This window comes from Pararge aegeria, chromosome 15, assembly GCF_905163445.1.
Source record: "Pararge aegeria chromosome 15, ilParAegt1.1, whole genome shotgun sequence".
Classification (NCBI taxonomy): Eukaryota; Metazoa; Arthropoda; class Insecta; order Lepidoptera; family Nymphalidae; genus Pararge; species Pararge aegeria.
The window spans coordinates 16714561-16735648 of NC_053194.1; the positions used below are offsets into that span (position 1 = coordinate 16714561).

Genomic DNA, 21088 nt, shown 5'->3' on the forward strand with positions numbered 1-21088 from the left:
GTTTTTGTATTTCGTGCTGGGTTATCATCATAGTCCTCGGTTTATTAATGCCCCGGGGCTGGCACAGGTCTCCTCTGTCTCCTGAGTGAAGAAGTTAGAGTTAGGGCACTGATCCATAATGCGACTCCTCCGCATCATCAAAATTTTGAATAAGCGTTATGCTTTTTATTAATTAAATGCCAATGATTCCTGGAAGATTCATAAACTAGACAAAAGGATGACAGCTGCCTAACTTGACATTGAGAATGATATATTTTTGCCTTTACTCTATGGAGGGTAGAGGTAAGGAAAGTCATCTTATATGGGAGAAAAGTTGAAAAAGTGTCCAGTGTATGCGCTAAATAACAGTTCAAAAATCCTCCACAATGGCGCTGGTGGATGCACAGGGTATGGTATGAATGTAGCAATCGTAGATGAATTGAAGTATGCCGAGTTAAAAAATTTAATGTCATTATCGACTAAAGTAGTTAATTATTGAGAATTTCAACAACTTACGTTGTACAAAATATTGTGGTAAATATAATCTTACTTCCTTGTTTATTTTTCAAGCCTACTCTAACAATATTTATATTTGGCGCTTCTTTTAAGGGTTACCCTGATGCAAATGTGGCGCCATCATAATTTAATACATTTTGACGACACTTTTTCATATACACAGATGACTCTCCTTACCTCTACCCTCCATACTTTACTCCCTTATTCTACGGGACACAGTTTAAAAAAACAAATTGACATTGACAAATACTTTTGACAGTTAACACATTGTCAAAAAATCAAAACAACGCGGACGCTATTCAATGTGAATTCAGTTATAGTTTTATTAATTTAAATTATACTTATTATGTGTGAGAATAATATTTAATTTGGTGCTATTTAAAACATTAAAAATGGCTGACGAAGTGATAAAACATTCAGTGCACACGCTTGTGTTTAGGTCTTTGAAGAGATCACACGATATGTTTCTATCAAACCAGAGTATGCTGCCTCCAATTGATGAAAAAGCGTAATAAATTATATTTTAAACTTTATTATCGTATCGTATCGTAGCATATTTCTAGGATTTAGAGGGCATGGACTGTTTACTTTATATATTACTCTACAAATCCCTGTATCTTCCAAATGTCGGCTACGAAGAAACTTTCAGTGGCAGATCCTGCAGTTCTTTCTATCTCTCTTTAGCTTGAGCACCAGAGTTCAGAATTCCAGCATAATGTGCAAATACTATGTATCGAATCCGTTATGAGATGATTGAAGAACCAGGGCTAATGACAGAGCTCAACAAATTTTAAACCATAATGAGTACGTCACATATACTGGGGTCCCCACTGGTGGTACGATTCACTTAGTTGGACGGACAACATCAACCAAATTTCTTTTCGGTTGCTAAGGTCAAATGGACTAGCAACAAACTAAAATAATGTGCCAAATCTTACAAGGAGACGTCGATGCTCCAGATCTGCATTTGCTTAGAGTTCAACTCTCTTGAGGTCAGATGGACTTGCAACCAACTAAAATTAATGTGCCAAATCTTACGAAGAGACAGATGCTCCAGATCTTCAGAACCAACTGTGTTGTATACGTGCATGAAAATACAATAACCTTCATCAATGAAAAAAAAACTACTTTTCGTAGTCCCTTCCTGAAACACTGGCACCAACATGGCACCTATACTACATTCATTGTCGTCATTCAATGTGCTCTTGGACAGCAATGATCAATGGGATACTATTCGTAGAGTACCCCTATAGTACACTATATTAATATCATGTATTTTATAATATATTAACGAAGATTCATCGGTCCTGAACCATGTATAGCACTTGCACCATGTGTGGTGAACATGGCGCTATCAACATATGCCAAGAAAAAATCTGCTGCAGAATGGGACAAATTAGAAGGTCTAAGGCACTCCAAGAAATTCTTAGGCGCAACTGGAGCTTGTTTTCCAAACAAGATTAACAGACTGAGTAGGAGACAGGCAAGATACCATGACACTTTGGCACAGGGTCCATGCTGCTCAAAATGGGCATAATTTATGACCCTACATGTAGGGGCCTGCAATGAGAACATAGAGTCCATGGAGCATTTGCTTTGTGAATGTGACGGATTAGCTAGAAAGCGGTTGGACCTCTTGGGAGTGGCCTATCCACAACCAGAGGATTACTGTGCCTCCAACCTAAAAGCTTCAATCAAACACTTAGAGTGGATTTTTGAGGCTATTTAGGGTGAGGGGATACAAGGACGGGGTGAGCACAAAAGATCCTAGAGGGTCAGAGTGCATCCGCTGAAGCGGGCCTCATTACAAGATAGATAGATAGATGTATTTTATAATGTTTATTGTAGACAACATCTATTAATTTGTCTTATCCATAAATAATGTAGTTCCCTCTAGTTAGTGTAAGTGGCCCTGCTGAACTAACAAGATGTAAAATAAATAAATAACTAATCAAACAAGTACCATTGCTGCAAGTGACACAAGACAGTATAATATGGAAACCCCTATTGAAGACCAATGCACAGCAGTGGACACTAAACATTGATATGATGACTATATGCATGCACTTAGATTCTGCATTGGGATTTCAGTAGGTAAGTATAATAATTGTGTATTGATGTTTAAGGGAAAAAATCTTAAAGGCTGTAAAAGCTAGAGACAGCTATGGGCAAGTGATGTCCGCTGTGCAGAAGGCGCAGGCTGTCAAGCAGCAAGAAGCCATGAGCAGACCTGACACACCTCATGACACTGGTAAGTCTTATTTGGTACAATCTTTTACCTTTGTTGACATAACATGGCCCTACGTGTATAAAATAACACAAGAAAATCAACAGATATAATCAGTGGCGTGCACTTCATATATGCGCAAAAGCACTGCATACCCTAACATTTTTGTATGACTTATAAATGCGAAGGATTTTTCCATTTTATGGCACCTTCCTACTTTATGCATAGCTTAGTCAAAAACCCTGTGCACGCCACTGCATATAATTACCTTACCCTATGCATAATATGCACCTGTATAAGGTACTTGAGGTAGCCAATGAGCATCAAAATGCAAGCTATATCTGTGGCCATCAAGATCCATTCCACAGTTTATGTATATATGTATGTAGTTTAGCATATTACTGTATCCATTTCCATCACTACCTAGTAAACAAAGTTTAATATAATAATTAATAATAATTAAGTTTTTCTTTTTTTTGTATAATAATTGCTAGCTAGGTACTTACTCCTAAGCAATTGTGGTTAATGTTATTGTGTTATATGTAAAACCAAGTTGTGGAAACTTCATTGGTCTATGTGATACAAAAATACGGCATTACTTTTATGTACAATTATACTGTTTGTTTCCCTTGAAAAGCTAATAAATAAATAAATAATGATATTGGGACTTAAACCAAAGATTTATAAAGCATCCCATAGAATAAAAATAAAATATTCAAATCTGCTAAAAAATAGCTTCATATGTGTAAATGTTTAATAAAAATGACTATTTTTTTTAGTTAATATATTATAGTCAAAGTTTGTTTAAATTCAAAAGAGTATGTATTCTTCTTCTTAGTCGTTTCAGTCTTGACAGACTGGTCGTGGTCGTCATCTGGGTTTTGTGGCTCGCTTGAAAAATAAATTTTCCAGATATAGCAGAATCTGCAGCACTAGGATCAGACGGTGCAATGTTACCGTACAGTGCACCTAGTACACCAACTCCAACTGCAATCGTGCCTGCGCCGCGCAAAGCACCCACAATGCCCCGCCCCAAGTGGCACGCACCATGGAAGCTGTTCAGGGTTATATCAGGACATCTGGGATGGGTGCGCTGTGTGGCAGTGGAGCCAGGGAACGAGTGGTTTGCTACAGGTAATACAAAATAAGTATTTGTTGTCTGGAACAGATTGTTATGTACCAACTAGAAATAAGCACACCAAGTTATATTTTCTTTGCTTTTTTTTTCTTTTTGTAGTGTACAATAAAGGATATACATTTATTGAAGCCTAGTGAATAAGGCTTTAGCGTCCATTTTGGGGGGGGACTTTTTCAATCCCTTTAACACAACTAACTTTTCACAGTTATATATGTTCAACATTCATACGCTGCGGCAGGTTATACAGAAGACTGAAGAGTATAACTGGCCACTATGCTTAGCGTTTGTGGACTATGTAAAAGCCTTTGATTCGGTGGAAACTTGGGCTGTGTTTAGGTTACTGCAGAGATGCCGAACTGACTACCGGTATATCCAAGTGTTGCAGTGTTTGTACAAAAACGCCACTTTGTCAGTTCGTATACCTACAGTATTAGATTACGAGACCAATCCAATGGCAGCCCCGCAGTCGTAAGCGCAGTATTGGTCGACCCCCAACGAGGTGAAGAGATGACATTAAACGCGTCGCAGGTAGCCGGTGGATCCAAGTGGCACAGAACCGTGGAATTTGGAACTCCCTACAAGAGACCTATATTCAGCAGTGGACGTCTATCGATTGATATGATGATGTTAGGGCCAAAAAATTACCAGCTAAATAATAATAACTACACTTAAGAGTCCAATGAATAAAGATTTTTTGACTCATAATTTATTTCAGGTGCTGCGGACAGAGTGATCAAGATATGGGACCTAGCAAGTGGCAAATTGAAGGTGTCACTCACTGGACACGTTAGCACTGTCAGAGGTAAGGGACAAGTTTACAGACTTTCACTGGCCTGAAGATTAACATACACTTATTACACTAGATATTGACATACATTATACATTGATACTTTCCATATTATGAGAAATATAATATCAACCACAGAATTAAGAATATATAGAAACTGTGCACACAACTAATATTGAAGCATCAAAAACCACTCCACTTTAGTAGTGTTTCTCGAACAGGAAGTTAGTAACTTAATTCATATGAATAATGTTTTAGATGTTTACCATAAAATGGGAATAGATTGTAATCTAGCAACATTCCGCGTGTGTGAAGCGAGACGTGCGCCAGTTGTTTGCACTGTTTTTGGACACAATGCACTGCATGCAATAATGGCTGAATGAGGATTCTGTATTTTATTAATTCTGTGAAATAAACCATGTTTAATTTTATTTATTATATTAAATATTGGCATACATTTGCTAGGTTGAATACTAAATATATATATTAAATTAGTGATATCTGCATATCGTCTGAGAAAAGTACAGAAATCCTTTGTGGGGATGGGTATATGCTTTTATAACATGATACCCAAGGTAATATTAGATCTACCTTTACCTAAGTTTAATCAATATATTAAAACACATTTAACAGATTGTGGTTACTACACGATTGATGAATTCCTTAACGACAAGGCTGCTTGGAAGCAGGCCACCCCGCTCTCATCTCTCACAAAACGGAAAAATTCTAAAGATTGTTAAGTTTAAAATGATGTTGGAAAAGAACAATCTCATTTCTGCCGGCTCTTCTCAGTGGAATCTGCCTTCCGAACCGGTGGTAGAGTCACTACCAACAGACATGACGTTTCATAAGTGCTTATTAATTAGGCCTATTTGAAATAAATGAATTTAGAATTTTGAATTTAAATTGCATTTATTAGCCTGAATAAAGTTTTAACATAGTGCGAACTTTAGTTGTTATATCAACCGGTTACCAGCTCACTAGGGCACGGGTCTCCTCCCACAATGAGGATGGCAAACTTCAATATTACGTAGCAGTTAATTGGTTCTAGGATTGGAAGTTTCCCCTCGGCACCCCTACTTGTTCAGCTGCGGTGAAGACAGGCAAGTGAAATGCTGGGACCTGGAGTACAATAAGGTGAGTATTCAGATGTTTAGAATTTAAAAAGTTTTATGAAAAGAAAGGATTATATATATATATATTTAGATTATATATATATATATATAATAATATAGCTGCATAACACATCCAGGCCACCTCGTCAATGGTGGGTGCGGCTGCTACCAGTGCCGAGCAGGCCAAGAGGCGTAATTATGAAAACCTGGATAGCAGCTTCATTTTTGTGCCTTTTGGAGTAGAGACTTTGGGACTGTGGGGTCCGGAGGCAAGAGCTTTCAAAGAATTATCGAAAAGGGTTATCGAGTCTACCGGTGATCCTAGAGCGGGCAGTTACCTTGGCCAACGAATTAGTTTGGCCATCCAGAGGGGCAATGCTGCCAGCATCTTACGAACTGTGCCTCGCTGCGGTGGTTTCGAGGACGTTTTCGATTTTATTTAGTTTTAAATAGTTTCTCTTTTAAATATATAAGATATGTATAGATGCAAGTTGTAGTGAGTGTTTGTCCGTGCGCGCAGGTGATCCGCCACTACCACGGGCACCTGTCGGCGGTGTACACGCTGGCGTTGCACCCCACCATCGACGTGCTGCTGACGGCCGGGCGCGACGGCACCGCGCGCGTGTGGGACATGCGCACCAAGGCCAACGTGCACACGCTCGCCGGACACACCGACACCGTGGCCTCGCTCGTGTGCCAGGCCGCCGAGCCGCAGGTGAGTGCGCCGAGCCGGGGATCGCATGCTAATCTTGTACGGGAGCTATGGTGATACGCTCCACCGTAACAACAGGAAGATCTTCCTCCGAGCGGGTGATCGTGCTCGGGGGCCGAGGTCCGAACATTCATTTTTGGAAGTTGTATAAATAGGCATTCTTCGTGAGCACTTCGCTAGCGCGATGCAGGATTTTTGTGGCGCCATCTAGTTCTGTAATGTGGAGACCGCTACAATCTCCTACCTACGCTAGCCTCATATACGATAAAATAAATAAATATACTATGACAATACAGACATAGCCATCTAGTCCCAAAGTAAGCATAGCTTGTGCTATGCGTATTAAGATGAGTGATGAATAATATACATAAATACTTATAATATACAGATAAACACCCGACTCTGAAAAACATTCATTTGCGTAGAGTTTTGGAAGATTTTTTTTCTTCTGGCTTGACACAGATTAGCCAATGTCAGCTGTATATATGTGTAATAAAAGTTATGGATGATTAAAATATCAGGTGAAATTTACTGACGAAAAGGGCTGGGAACTTCGTACATGGCGGATTCGGCCCCCCAAACATTTCCCCAAATTACCGCAAACCATACCGCAGTACCAGCGCCACTCCCACAGCAGCTAGCCACCTATATACACAAGTTCTTGAAAATATTATAATATTGTATATTTTAAACTTTTATAGTATGTTTAAAAAACTCACGCATACAAACAGCCGACCACTATAAGAACGACACTAACACTACAATATGCACAATGCAAACAACGCCAATCCTCCCCAAAACGATTTCACAATAAATTTAAAGAAGAAACTGAAAAAAACCGCGTCCGACATGCACGAAGCCTCCCACGTTTTTGTGGAAGATATTTATGTAAACAAACAAATAGCAGGTCGTTCGCCTAGTAAAATATTTCAAAAAACTTACTCATATCTTTTTATTTAAATATTCCTTTAACTTGTCTTTATTATTATATTATTCGTATTTATTATAATACCATTATTTATTCTTATGGTATCATAATAAATACTCAAATAGAATCTAAAGCAAAATTAAAAAAAAAAAAAAAAAAAGCATAAATGTAAAATGCCAAATTCTCCTACCGGTGTACCGACACTATGTAACTGAACAGACTATTCACTACCTTTTTTTTCATTGCAGATTATCACAGGCTCCCACGACTCGACTATTCGCCTGTGGGACCTGGCGACCGGCAAATCCATGTGTACCCTGACCAACCACAAGAAGTCCGTCCGCGCGATCGCTTTGCACCCAACGCTGTACACCTTCGCGTCCGCGTCCCCGGACAACATCAAGCAGTGGAAGTGTCCGGAGGGCAAGTTCATCCAGAACCTGTCCGGCCACAACGCCATCGTGAACTGCATGGCCGTCAACCCGGAGGGGGTGCTGGTCAGTGGGGGGGACAACGGCACCATGTACTGCTGGGACTGGAGGACAGGGTACAACTTCCAAAGGCTGCAGGTAAGTTTGATTTTTATTATGAACAAATCAAAAAATTCAAATTCATAATTAAAAGAAAAAATTAATTTATGAAGCGTTCATACATTTTACATGTTACACTAATGTTAGTGATAGTGATAACTTCATTCGTCAACTTAAAACTTAAGCGGGTTCCAAACGCGCCCTGGTCTAAGAAGAGCCCACAACAAAGTTAGCGGGGTGTTGTTATTATCACAATCTCACATTTTTATTTAAAATTGTTACAAGAGCAACTTGGTTAACGATAACGTAGTTTTTTATTTATACATATGATATATATATATATATATATATATATATATATATATATATATATATATATAAAATATAACATCCTCAATTTATATGAAATACATAAATAATTAAAATTACACACTTAAAATGATCCGCTTCAGCGATGTTCGGCTGATAGAGACAAATAAGGATCCTTCACTAGTTTGCTTCTATCCAATAAAGCAATATTTGACTTAGAACCAAATACATGTTCCAGTCTGCCGTGCAACCGGGCTCCATGGACTCCGAGGCGGGCATCTTCGCGCTGACCTTCGACCAGTCGGGCTCGCGCCTCATCACGGCGGAGGCGGACAAGACCATCAAAATCTACCGAGAAGACGAATCCGCCTCCGAGGAGACGCACCCCGTCAACTGGCGCCCCGAGATCTTGAAGAGGAGGAAGTTCTAATAACCGTTACCATCCTAACAATTAAGAATTAAATGACGTTTTGATATTCATTTTGTGTTTTTCATTTTAATTACTTTAATATTTTATATATATATATATATATATGCTTTAAATTCTCTAAAAAAGATTCTGTAACAGTTAGCTTATTGCCAAAATTAAAGCACCCAATATCATAATAACTATTATATCATCCAAAAATTCCTTAGTTTTCTTTCGATCTCCTCTGCGCAAAGGGTTTTCACACAGACAATCACACAATCGATCAAAAATACTTGATGCACACAAGAACAAAACAGAAATAAATAAAAAAGAACAAAGGTTCAAGTCAATTAAAATTTGTGTCACAAAGGCGGCCTTATCACTTATAGTGATTTCTTCCAGGCAACCATTATGAGGAATTGACTCGCATATGAATCCTAATAGAAGTCTGTATATAATATGTATGTAAATCTCTACATACATATTACATACAGACAGCCAATTTCTTACTGCTCGCGTGGAATGTGTATAAATTTCAGAAAAAGAACATTGTCATTCGAGCGCGTGCATATGCATTCAAAATTTTTCTTCCATACTTTTTTGTAATTTACATACCATTGTTTTATTTACAAAAAAATGTAAATAAAACAATAAAAGCGGGGAGTAGATAAAGTTTTGTGTGCAACTGTTGATAATTAGGTATTAAAGCCCTCATGTGATACTATTATCACCCACCCAAACCCACTCCTTTGGTTTAATACCCCTTATTATACAAGTTGCATAAACCAATATACCTAGATACCTATAATGATTTGCAAGCGCTTGACGAATCATGCTTGTTGCATGCAACGATGAAGTCTAGGTTAAAGAACGCTTGCCCAGAAAATGATTATCCACTCTTGCCTTGAAGGTACTCAAGTTATATTATGTGACAGGACACACAGTTTCTCATCCTAGCGGTACGTATCAAAACTAGGGATAAAAAACGTTTCGTGCGTGATGACGATGACTGAAGTTTCAGGGTCACTCGGCGGGCGATGGTGAGCGCTATGCTAGAAGTAACTACGTGATCAAAATCGGAATAAGGAGATCTCTAAATCAACTGGAGTTACCGACATAACTCATAGACATAGGCATATTATTGATATATTTTTATGTTATACGTATATACAACGTGTAACGGAATTACGAAACACTGTTGAAGGGTGCCTAAATATATTTCATAAGGAATCCCCCTGTAAAAATATTAAATCAAAAGAAGCATGCAACTGTTGATATTATAACTGTATATATTTCCGTACAAACTAATTCAAAAACTGCTAAGCGTTTACTTCTGACAACCCTATTGAAGATAAAAGACTTGTGCATAGTACTTACGCTAGGCGACGCGTACCTAACAGTGACAAAAGTCACTTGATTTTACTGTGATGTGAGGGCTGTGTCTGATTTCTTTCAGTAAAAACTATGGCAATGTTTTACTCAAAAACTATTAGCGTTTAGTTCACAGATAAGTCTCAGAGACAGTAAATAATCTACCTCTAAAGCGTCTGCAGTATTATTTTGGTTTTCATTTACACGTTGTATATTACATACAGTATTTCAGTATGTATTCATATTTATAGGGAGTTTATTTTATATATTGCGCTGCTACCCTTTAATATCTTTTATTACTTTCCCAAAGGGTTGTCTGGAAGAGATTATTTTAGCAATAAGACCGCCTTTGCATAGCAATATTTGTTTAAATTAATTAAGTTCTCATTAGTATTGTTTCTTTTTTGTGTGCAATAAAGTGTTTTATCTACCTATTTTTTTTAATATGTGTATATGTGACGGGTGGGCCTCGGAGAACCGATAGACGTTGGGGTGCCAAAGTGCTGGAATGGCAACCTCGCACTGTTTAAGATTGGTAGCCGTAGTAGTAGATGACATCAAATGATTCGCGAGGAGCCGCTAGACCCCAGGCACAACACCGTGGCATTTGGAACTCTACACAGACCTATGTCCAGCAGTGGACGACTTTTGTTTTTTTTATTATTACAATTTTTTTTTCTACAGGTTAGCCCTTGACTGCAATCTCACCTGGCGGTAAGTGATGATACAGCTTAAGATGGTAGCGGGCTTACCTGTTAGGAAGTATAGTCATACTCCTAATCGATTTCTACACGACCCACCGGAACACTAAATGGCTTAACGGCACGCCTTTATAGGTAGGGGGGTAACTAGCCACGGACATAGCCTCCCACCAGACATGATGATAATAAAATTTGTTCGTATACAAACCTTCATCCCCTATTTTTATTTCTGAAAGTGAATTTACACATTCCTCCCGGAATTGACCAAGAAACTCTTCTGTTAAGGGAAAACGTAGTGTTGTATCCTCTTTGGTTATTTATTAATTTACTTGCATCCATGCCTTTACATATCCATGAGACCGTGTCAGGGCGTAGCAATAAAAAACAGTTTGACCCCTATAATTATTACAAATACACGATTTCAGGATGGTTAAGGGAGGGTATGTTAGCCTCACTGGCTAAGAAACCTAGACTTTGAATGTTTATAAATATTTTTATTTTCAAAATAAAAATATACCAGTATTGCGATCAAATTAATACATGTGCGACATTAGTAATTTTATAATAATACAAACAAATTCATTCCATTGGAATGTTAACATCACTCATATTGGTACCAACTCGTCCTGAACGCAAAACTAAAAATCAAGGCAGAGTACACTGACAAAGGTGGCAACGTGTGCCAATTTAAGTTAATTTAGTTATGGTATCACGTTCACTTTTGGAAAATTCTTTAAAACTAGAAAATAACTGAATCGCTCGATCGTAAAACAATTATAGGACAATAAAAATCGAATACAAAAAAGTTACTTTCAAATATGGTATTTGAAACCCTTTCAATGTAAATCTGATTTTTATTTAAATGCAGTCCTCACGTGTTTTATAATTTTGTAAATAACTATCACTTCTGACAAGTTGCAAAAGGGTATAATAATGTGGGACTCTTCATCTAAATTGGAACAGCACACAAAATGTATCTTCTGACGTCAATTTTGACACCGCATATGACATTTTGTAGTTTTTTTTTTTGAGCTGGTTCCTGAGATTTTTAGAGATAAAACCCAATACAAATTCAGTAAGTCTGCTCGATTGAAAATATCGAGCTCCCGATTTTAGCAGCTCCTTAATATTTTGTACAACGCAAGATAACATAATTTAATAAATATTCCGAACACTAAGTAAAAAAAAAAACTACACAATAATAATTGCAAATATTGCTAAACAGTACAAATATAGTCTATGATTATGTTAGAAGCACCTAACTAAATTTAGTCTTGAAAAAAATATAATATAAAAAATCTCGCATTTGCAGTGGTGTCTTGGAAAAATTGGAGGTACAAAATGTCTGCGACCAAAGTCAAAGTCAAAAATATCTTTATTCAAGTACTAAGTTTAAGCCCATAGATAGCACTTTATAGATATAACGGGATATAATAGGAGGCAACCAAGCAGTAACTGACTAAAGGTTTTATTTCAATTTATAACTGCCTGGCAAATAGAAAGCCGATTATACAGGATAATTTTGAAACCACTGCGGATTTTTTTTTTTTTTGGTAGTTCTGTATCGGTAACAGAATATATTTCCACAAAATTATAACATATATTTTTTTTTTCTATGTCCGAGAATAAAATAAGCAAATCGTGGCTACTCTACTAGGTACTCTAATAGGTATCTACCTAGATAAATAATAGCCCAGTATCATCTTAGGCGGCATCACCACCAGGTGAGATTGCAGTCATGGGCTAACTTGTAGTGGATAAAAAAAAATGCATTGTAATGTGTGGCATGTGGTAAGGTTTTTCAATTTTAATTATTTAAGTATTTTGAGCAGGGTGTTGTAATTATCTTTTCCGGGGACTAATCTTTTTTAACCGTAAATTTCTGTATCGTTAAGTAAAACATAAAAATAATAAAATATATGTTCATAAATTTGGCTCATGTATAACATATTAAAATATCCGCACTGAAAAAAAAAATATCCTATAGATAAAGCACACTTTTAATTTCAAAAATTCTACTCTCAACAACTGTTTTTTTAAATAAAGAGATCTTATTCCGCGCATCATTTGAGAAGATTGCATTATACAAGTAGGTATTGATGGACTAATTTTTGCCTATATAGCTGGCTGCTGCAGTTCATATATAATGAAGGAATGAATACAATTTTATTGTACACTAAAGAAAAAGTAATTACAGAGATATACACAAAGAGCAAGAGAGTAAAATTTGGTGGCCTTATCGCTTCATAGCGTTTTTCTGCCAAAGACGCAAAAGGAAAAAACACATAGGTGGTGCAATAAATTAAAATATAAAAATTACACAAATATATAAATATAATATATAACTATAATATACATATAATGTACAGTAATGTACTATAACCTATACCTTCTGCCCCACACTTTGCTGATTTTTATCTCATCGATGCTTCCCTGACACCACTGCAATTAACACAACATTCAAAGCATTCTTTGCATACATAGAGTTTTGAGGGGCTTATATCTCATCCTCCAAGTCGAGTTCTTCTTCGGGGAAGTCCCCGACCGTGACATACATGGGTTTAACGAAGCCTCCGTACTTTGGTGGACATGTGAAGTATCTTTTACCGTTCACTCTGTAATGAAAATAAAATTCATTTGTATAATTATTTCTATAAAGGTTAGAATACCATAAAAAAAGTCGTGGAGTAGTTAGTAGATTGTTTAGCATGTGGGCAATACAATATCTTACGTTCCAGGATGAATGCCAATCGTTACGACGGATTTGGATCCTGAGTGTAGCGGGGGGTTTAGGGGCGCCCACGGCAGAGACAACATTAAATTTTCGTTTAATACTCTACTTACTACACTCTACTTTACACACCTCGCCTGACTAATAATCAAGGCAAGTATAATATATGAGCAGATTTTTTTTATTATTTTTTTAATTTAAGCATTTATATCTTACTTGAACGAAGGAGATTATGGTATGACATTATGTGCTAAAAATTAAACGTGTCCACCTGCCGAGGAATGGCAACGGGGAATAGAAGTTTATCCCTGTTGCCATGCTTTATATTAAGAGAGTTCTCTTCAATGTTCTCAAAGACGTGTGGAGTCCACAAGCCCGCATTAGGCCAGCGTGGTGGAACACGGCCTTAAGGCCTTTTTTATGTCGTCCACTGCTGTTTTCTGAATTTTTTTTTAAAGGGCCCTCTACAATCGATACTGAAACCAAAACTGTACTTTTTGTTTCATTTTTGTCTGTCTGTCTGCCATTCTAACGCCACACATTTTTGAGATAGTTCATACATTTTCTGCGAGATTTCTGCGCCGCCTGGAAATCTCGCAGAAATCCCCTACTCCCCTGTGTACTTCCTTGATTCAGCGTGAAGGTAGAAGGTACAATATATATATAACCTTTACTCTATGTAGCTATGGTGGTGGTGGTGATGGTGTTGGTGGTGGTGGTGGTGGTGGTGGTGATGATTATGATTATGATGATGATGATGATGATGATGATGATGATGATGATGATGATGATGATGATACCGTCTTCCCAACTAGCCGCGTATGTGGATACTTACGACCCGTCGTTCTTGCCACGGGGCTCGTCGTACTGCACGCCGATCCAGATCCCGCGCGCTCCTTCTAGGGGCCCGTTGTACCTGACGGTGGCGCGCCGCGTACCCTGCGACGGTACACGCACCTCGCATCGCGCGCCCACCAGCACAGCTTCGGCCAGTCTGGCGGACAGGGACACATCATAGATAGATAAACATATAAATCATTAAAGTATATTTTTGATGTTGTTAGACCTGAAACAATTTCCAGATCGCTGGGCCCCTGCCAAAGAAAACCCTATCCTTGACCAAATTCGGCGTAAGTGCAATTGGATAGGCCTCGCTTTGCGCCGAATATGCGGTGTCCAACAAACGCCGAACATCCGGTGTCCAACAAACGCCGAACATGCGGTGTCCAACAAACGCCGAACATCCGGTGTCCAACAAACGCCGAACATGCGGTGTCCAACAAACGCCGAAGTATTTGTTACTGAGTGCTAGAAGCAGAAATGAGCGCTGACCATTGCATTGCATATCAAACTTTGTTTCTGTTTATTTAGCATTTTCGAAGTTTTCTGACAGTCAATAGGTTATCAAGATTATTAATCAGTTGTGAAATGACAACGCTTCAAATAGATGGTTTATAACACAGTTCCTTACTTGGCTTCATCCTCCAACTCTTTCTGCTGCTGCTCTTTCATCTTGTTCATCTCCTCCTCATTGTACTTGCCCAGCTTGTTGCGCTGCAGGAACGAGCGTAACGTGTCATCCTTCTTCTCATACTCCTCTTCGGATAGACGAAACCTGAAACAATAATGATGGACAATCATTAATTACACTTGAGACCACACCTAGTTATAAACAACATCACTGAACCTCCCCTTGAGTGGAATACAAGACAGGAAAGATAGAAGATAAGGTAGAATCAAATAGAATATTTCGAAAATTAAACTTAATTTGCTTTATTATGAACAACAATTATTCATTGTAAAGTCAACATTTCCTGAGGATGCTCCGGTTTCGGAGTGAAATGAACGTAGAGGTTACATTGCCAAAGATCTGTTTAGTGTGGAGTATAAGGATTGAAGAAATTATAAATTACACCATACAGATTCTCCTGCTTTTCACAGACTATAGCAAACTAAGCTTCATTTTCTTAATATCCTAAGCAGGAGAATCTGTATGTACACCATACAGATTCTCAATACAGATTTTTATGTACACCATACAAATTCTCCTGCTTAGGATAGCAAATTAAGCTTAATTTTCATAATATTCTATTCCATTCTACCTTATCTTGTAATATTTATAATTTCTTCAATCCATATACTCCATACAATGAAACTACACACTCCTATCAATTTAATAACTAGAACCCATATGTTTCGAAACATTCTAATGTGCTTCTGTACATGACTTACAATTTCAAGTCTATTTCATATTAGATATGCTAATATGGAATAGACCTGAAATTGCAAGTCCGAGACAGTAGATGCAATAAAGATGATGGTTACCTTTCTGCTGCATCAGAAGATTCAAAGTCCTTGACTAGTGCAAAGTGGTCTATGACATGTATCCTCATGCCATCATCAACAGGGTAGGATCCAAGCAGAGCTGCATCATTGTCTATGTCACACACAAAGTTGTTTTTATTGTCATAAACTTTAAGTTTCATTGTTGCAGCTGAACCTCCAGTCACCATTTCCAGTTTAGTCTGTAAATATATATTTTTATTTATACAGAAACTTCCAGTTTTTCTTGGTTTGAAATATATGTACTCAGTATTATTTATAGTAAAACTCTATATGTACATAGATTATAAATTGTTTTAATGACAGGAAGATCCTCCACAAAGGGCTTTTAATGGTCATTATCACCATGTTTTACCATGCTATTTATGTGAAGATTCATAGAGTACACACGTTTGAGATCATTATGGAGAACTTTTAAGCACATCTTTTATCATTCAAGTGATCTTAGATCATTCACACTATGTTGGTTTATTAAGGCTTTTATGATTAATACTACACAATACTTAATACCCAGTTAAAGTATTGTCAGTACCAGCCTGGATCACTAACTTGTAATAAAAGTTGTAGAAGCCCACAAACCCGCATTAAAGTGAGTGTGGTGGGTCTATGGTCTAGAACCCTGTCACCTATGGAAGAGACAGCCTTTTCCCAGCAGTTAGGCGTTAATAAGCTGAAGATTCTTATACAGAATAGTAGTGTAACAAAGAATGTGATGGGGATTGCTCTTCAGTGCCAGATAAACAATATCAAATAAAATAAAAAGTGTGTTTTCTATTGAGTATGATTATAAAAGCAGGTTTTACTAAATATTGTGCATCTTTAATATTGTGATTTTTACACGTATCTACAGTGTCATGTTATCCAAAGTTCAATAACGGAACAATTTAATATTTTATTTATAAAAAAAAGAAAAATGTGTGAATCATCGAAACCTTAAAATCTTGCACGGTGATATCTTTCTTGAAACGGCGCTCCACGGGGGCTGTGTCATCCTTATCCGACTTTGTTATGTGTACGTTCACGAAATCTTGTGTTATTATTTGAATTCCTTCCATACTTGTTGAAATATATTTACACCGACACAATTAATTATTGTAATCCTTTTCAACTTCTTTTGTGATTTTACCGTATGATCTGTCAATGTCAATTTTTTTTTATTCATCTGCATATGGAAAATGCAACGGTACATCACCGTACAGCCTTGTCTCCAGATGTCCAATAAAGTTTGACAGTGGAATTATAAAATGTCAATAGAGAAATAAAATAATAAGTAGTAGTTTATAAAAATTATAAAAAACACACTTTATATAGAAAACCAAGCTGAAAATAAATTTAACAAATTTTAATTAAGAAATAGCGTGAAAATTTGTTACAAATATAAATGAATAATAGTGTTAATTATTAAGAAAAAAGCGTGGTGCGTGGTTCGTGGTGCATTAGTTTGTTAGTTAGAGTTAGTGTGTCAATATTTCATTGACAGATATGAGAAGGATTATCTTCTCCTTTTTTATTTTAAAAAGCATCCCTTTTTTAGTGTGGTTTTCTATATAAAGCGTATTTTTAATGTTTTTTCTAAACTATTATTTATTTTCTACTTTTTAGTTTGAGTCATTTATAAAAGCGTTTTTTTCTTTTAGATGTTATTTGATCCAATCTACTATAAATTCCGTGATATTTATAAGTTACTATAATAACTTTCCAAATTATAAATGTGTACAGCTGTATTGATAGTCAAATTTCGATTTTAGAAGCCATTCAAAAGCCGATTTTAACGTTTTCAATTTTATAAACTGATACTTAATGGTAGAAGGTTATTGACAAAAAAGTGATATGATCCCATATGATCCAGTCTTACTGCGTGTTAGTTCGTAATCGAATCATTTAATCTAATGATTCTCTGTTACATGGGGTTTTGCCTGCTATGTGTTAGCTTTGAGCTATGGAGGGTAGAGGTAAGGAGGATCATCTGTGTTTATGAAAGTGTCGTCAAAATGTATTAAATTAGGATGGCGCCACATATGCATCAAGGTAACTCTTAAAAGAAGCGCCAAACCAAATATTGTTAGAGTAGGCTTGAAAAATAAACAAGGAAGTAAGGTTATATTTACCACAATATTTTGTACAACGTAAGTTGTTGAAATTCTCAATAATTAACTACTTTAGTCGATAATGACATTAAATTTTTTAACTCGGCATACTTCAATTCATCTACGATTGCTACATTCATACCATACCCTGTGCATCCACCAGCGCCATTGTGGAGGATTTTTGAACTGTTATTTAGCGCATACAACTGGACACTTTTTCAACTTTTCTCCCATATAAGATGACTCACCTTACCTCTACCCTCCATACTTTGAGCAAGACGCAACTACCAAAGAGTCCCTACGCAGATGTGCTAAGCTGAGTGCCCGATCAAAGAGAAAGTCCCTGGAATAGTTTGCGAACTTGCTCTATCTCTCTTAGTCACATGCAAAGGATGCGGAAAGAAATTGATAGATCCTGGCGAATCTAATCAAGTAGTCTTTGAAAGATGTTCAAAATTTTAAAGAAATCTGTCCGTTTAAAATGCGTCAAAACCGCGCCCTAAGATGTCGGTTACAAACATACAAACAACCATACAATTATACAAGTGAAGCTAATATTAAGAGTGTAAAAAATTAAGAGTTCAGTAAACCTAAAAAACACTAAAAAAACACACGCTTGGCACAAAAACAAATTAATTTCTACCTTTTTGTTAAATTTTCTTAAACTACTGTTTTATTATAGCAAAATTAAACGGTAAACCATTCACCATCAAATTTGTTAATATTAGAGAAAACGGCTATAAATAATGGTTAGAAATTAAAATTATTCATCGTAGTCTCATCATTCCTGTCCTGTCATCATTCTTGTCATTCTATAGTCCATAGATTTTATTAATTGACAAAAACCTTATTTTGCAAATTGAATAATCTTATCAAATTAGTGTATTGTCATCGGTTCTCAATATGTCTACAAAGTTTGAACGAAATCAGACTGTTTAAAGAGGGTCAAAATCAAGTACATAGGAGTCCTTTAAAAACATATATACGTGAAAATAATATAAAGCGTTAAAAAAAAATAGAGCGGCGATATGGAGCCCTAAATCAAAGAGGATATAAACACGAACTTATAAATTATAATAATTATCGCGAGTGTTACCTATAATAGAACTTTAGTATAATTTTCTTGCTTTTTAGTAAATGACCGTTCATTTTAGACGGCTTATGATGCTTAATACTATATATGTATATCGAGAATTTGTTGTGGCAGCTTTACATACTACGCATCTTAGTGTTTGTATCCTCATTGTGCTGTGGTTCTAAGCATCTCCTAATATAATATATCATAAACAAAATAACAAGTCACATGCCCATGCAAAAGGGTTGCAGTATTAATTTATCATGCTAAAATGTTCAATTTTTTATCGCGTTTTATTCATATAATAATTAGTTTTATTATGCTTCAGGAACAAATTTTGGAACGTTTTAAGTTCAACACTGCAGGCGCACCGTATCTCTCTTCTAATAACATTATGACGTAGTTGCCAGCAATAATTTAACTGACTCGTTGGTCTATAGCAGTTAACAATTATAGTAGTTAACAAGTTCTATTAGGTACATCCTGTAAGGCCAAGGTCATGTCAGGTCTATCAAGAAATCACCACGTGCCGAAAACACTTGAAAAAGCAATTGTCTCGGTTATTATAAATAACATATTTGAAAGTCCTTCAACGCGGTCTTTATAAGTGACGTGGCTTTTAACCAAAATATTTTGGGTCAGGCCAATTGCATATGGTCTATAGAAGCGCGCTAATCTCAGAAACTATTTGAGAGTTTTCATCGGTTTACACAGGACACCGATGGATGTAATATGAAATTATTTTATTCCTCACAAAAAGCTCTTTTTGAATTTTGATTTTTTTTTTTTACTTACTATCACTGCTATCACATAACGTTAACCAGCAGTAGAGGTTTTTGGTAATATCTTGAATAAAATTGACTCATAAATTACGTCACGCGAATTTCACGATTTATGACCAGCAAGAAAGTCAAAATAATTATATCACTATAGAAGTTGCCTCGCTAACATTGTAATCACAGAATTAAGAACACACAGAAACCGTGTGCACGATTAATATTGAAGCCTCAAAAAACACTTGAACAAACGGTTAGTCACTTCACACACAGTCAATTATTTTACCTCTAAATGGGAAAATAAGAAGTTTGTGAGCTAGCAACATTCCGCGGGTGTGAAATGAGACGTGCGCGGGGCGTTTTTAGTTGCACACAATGCACTGCATACAATAAGGAATGAGGATTCTCTAAATTTTTAATTCTGTGATTGTAATAATGGTAGATAATATTTATATATAATGTCGCTTGATTTAACGACAAACTCCCTAAAGCGTCGAAATCTTCTTTGGTTGGTATAGCTTATATTCCATACATTGATACATTCCGTATGTGTGTATGTGCCCCTCTTATAACTTTTGAAAGGATTGATCGATTGGAATGAACTAAACAGGGTTCCGAAGAGTTCGACCAAATTAGATTTCCTTAAAATTGAACTAATTCGAACCAGATTTTGAGAAATCTCGAAAATAAAAAATTAAAAAGTTTTTTGGGATCACTCCCTAACGGCACTATCTTAACCTTTAAAAAACCACGTAGAATGCTGTTTTGGAAATCAAAATCGGTTGATTCGTTCGAGAGTTATCGTTGTCGAAAGAAAACAAAAAAAAAGTTGTTTTTTCGGATTTACTTCGAAATACCTAGTTCGATCAATTCAAACCTAATTATCATTTATGAGGCTTAAAAAACCGCGTCGATCTCAACCGAGAACGTGAAAATCATTCATTAAAAGTTATTGCGATTTGAAAAGTTATATCTAACAGCTATCTCTTTGAGCTCAAAATGACAATGACAAAATGTAAATTATAAGTGCAATTTCGCGCGCTTAGTTATGGAATTAGCGGGAAGTTGCAGGGATGGCCATTTAAGGTCAACCGTTTTCCTAATTTTTTTTTGTCATAACTGCTATCTCAGTATACCTATTGTATAAATTTTAAATGCATATAAAAATTTTCGGATCCGACAGGATTTGAACCTGCGCTGGCAATCGCGGCCTGAGCGCTTTATCCAAGTAAGCTTCGGCTATACCGTCGATGCCGAAATTAGTAACCTGGCTTTAACATCAGCCTTATAGCGACTGTATACCTACTTCTTGAAAACAGCTTATATGGTTCCTAAATTTTACTAAAAATAATAT

At 36.5% G+C, this 21088-nt stretch overlaps 2 protein-coding genes across 2 annotated transcripts; one reads left to right on the forward strand and one right to left on the reverse strand.

Annotated features, from left to right (window-relative positions):
- Window positions 1-772: 772 nt before the first annotated feature.
- On the forward strand, window positions 773-8721 carry LOC120630030 (pleiotropic regulator 1). Its single transcript, XM_039899151.1, has 8 exons — window positions 773-1003; window positions 2622-2746; window positions 3635-3856; window positions 4576-4662; window positions 5699-5784; window positions 6283-6477; window positions 7651-7971; window positions 8480-8721. The coding sequence occupies exons 1-8, from the start codon at window positions 888-890 to the stop codon at window positions 8669-8671; spliced, it is 1344 nt and encodes a 447-aa protein (XP_039755085.1). The 5' UTR covers window positions 773-887; the 3' UTR covers window positions 8672-8721.
- A 4307-nt stretch (window positions 8722-13028) lies between these two features.
- LOC120629956 (tubulin-folding cofactor B) lies at window positions 13029-16994 on the reverse strand. Its single transcript, XM_039899050.1, has 5 exons — window positions 16729-16994; window positions 15779-15978; window positions 14925-15068; window positions 14289-14447; window positions 13029-13337 (listed from the first exon to the last, which is right to left on the reverse strand). Exons 1-5 carry the CDS (start codon window positions 16849-16851, stop codon window positions 13220-13222), a joined length of 744 nt encoding a protein of 247 aa, XP_039754984.1. The 5' UTR covers window positions 16852-16994; the 3' UTR covers window positions 13029-13219.
- Window positions 16995-21088: the final 4094 nt, after the last annotated feature.

Excerpts from the sequence above, each read along its gene's own strand:
- LOC120629956 (XM_039899050.1), bottom strand. The coding sequence starts at position 16,851 with ATGGAAGGAATTCAAATAATAACACAAGATTTCGTGAACGTACACATA. Across the intron at positions 15,979-16,728 it reads TCACCGTGCAAGATTTTAAG|ACTAAACTGGAAATGGTGAC; the intron begins GTTTCGATGATT and ends ATATATTTACAG. Across the intron at positions 15,069-15,778 it reads TCTTCTGATGCAGCAGAAAG|GTTTCGTCTATCCGAAGAGG; the intron begins GTAACCATCATC and ends TTATTGTTTCAG.
- LOC120630030 (XM_039899151.1), top strand. The coding sequence starts at position 888 with ATGGCTGACGAAGTGATAAAACATTCAGTGCACACGCTTGTGTTTAGG. Across the intron at positions 2,747-3,634 it reads TGACACACCTCATGACACTG|ATATAGCAGAATCTGCAGCA; the intron begins GTAAGTCTTATT and ends TAAATTTTCCAG. Across the intron at positions 4,663-5,698 it reads ACACGTTAGCACTGTCAGAG|GATTGGAAGTTTCCCCTCGG; the intron begins GTAAGGGACAAG and ends AATTGGTTCTAG.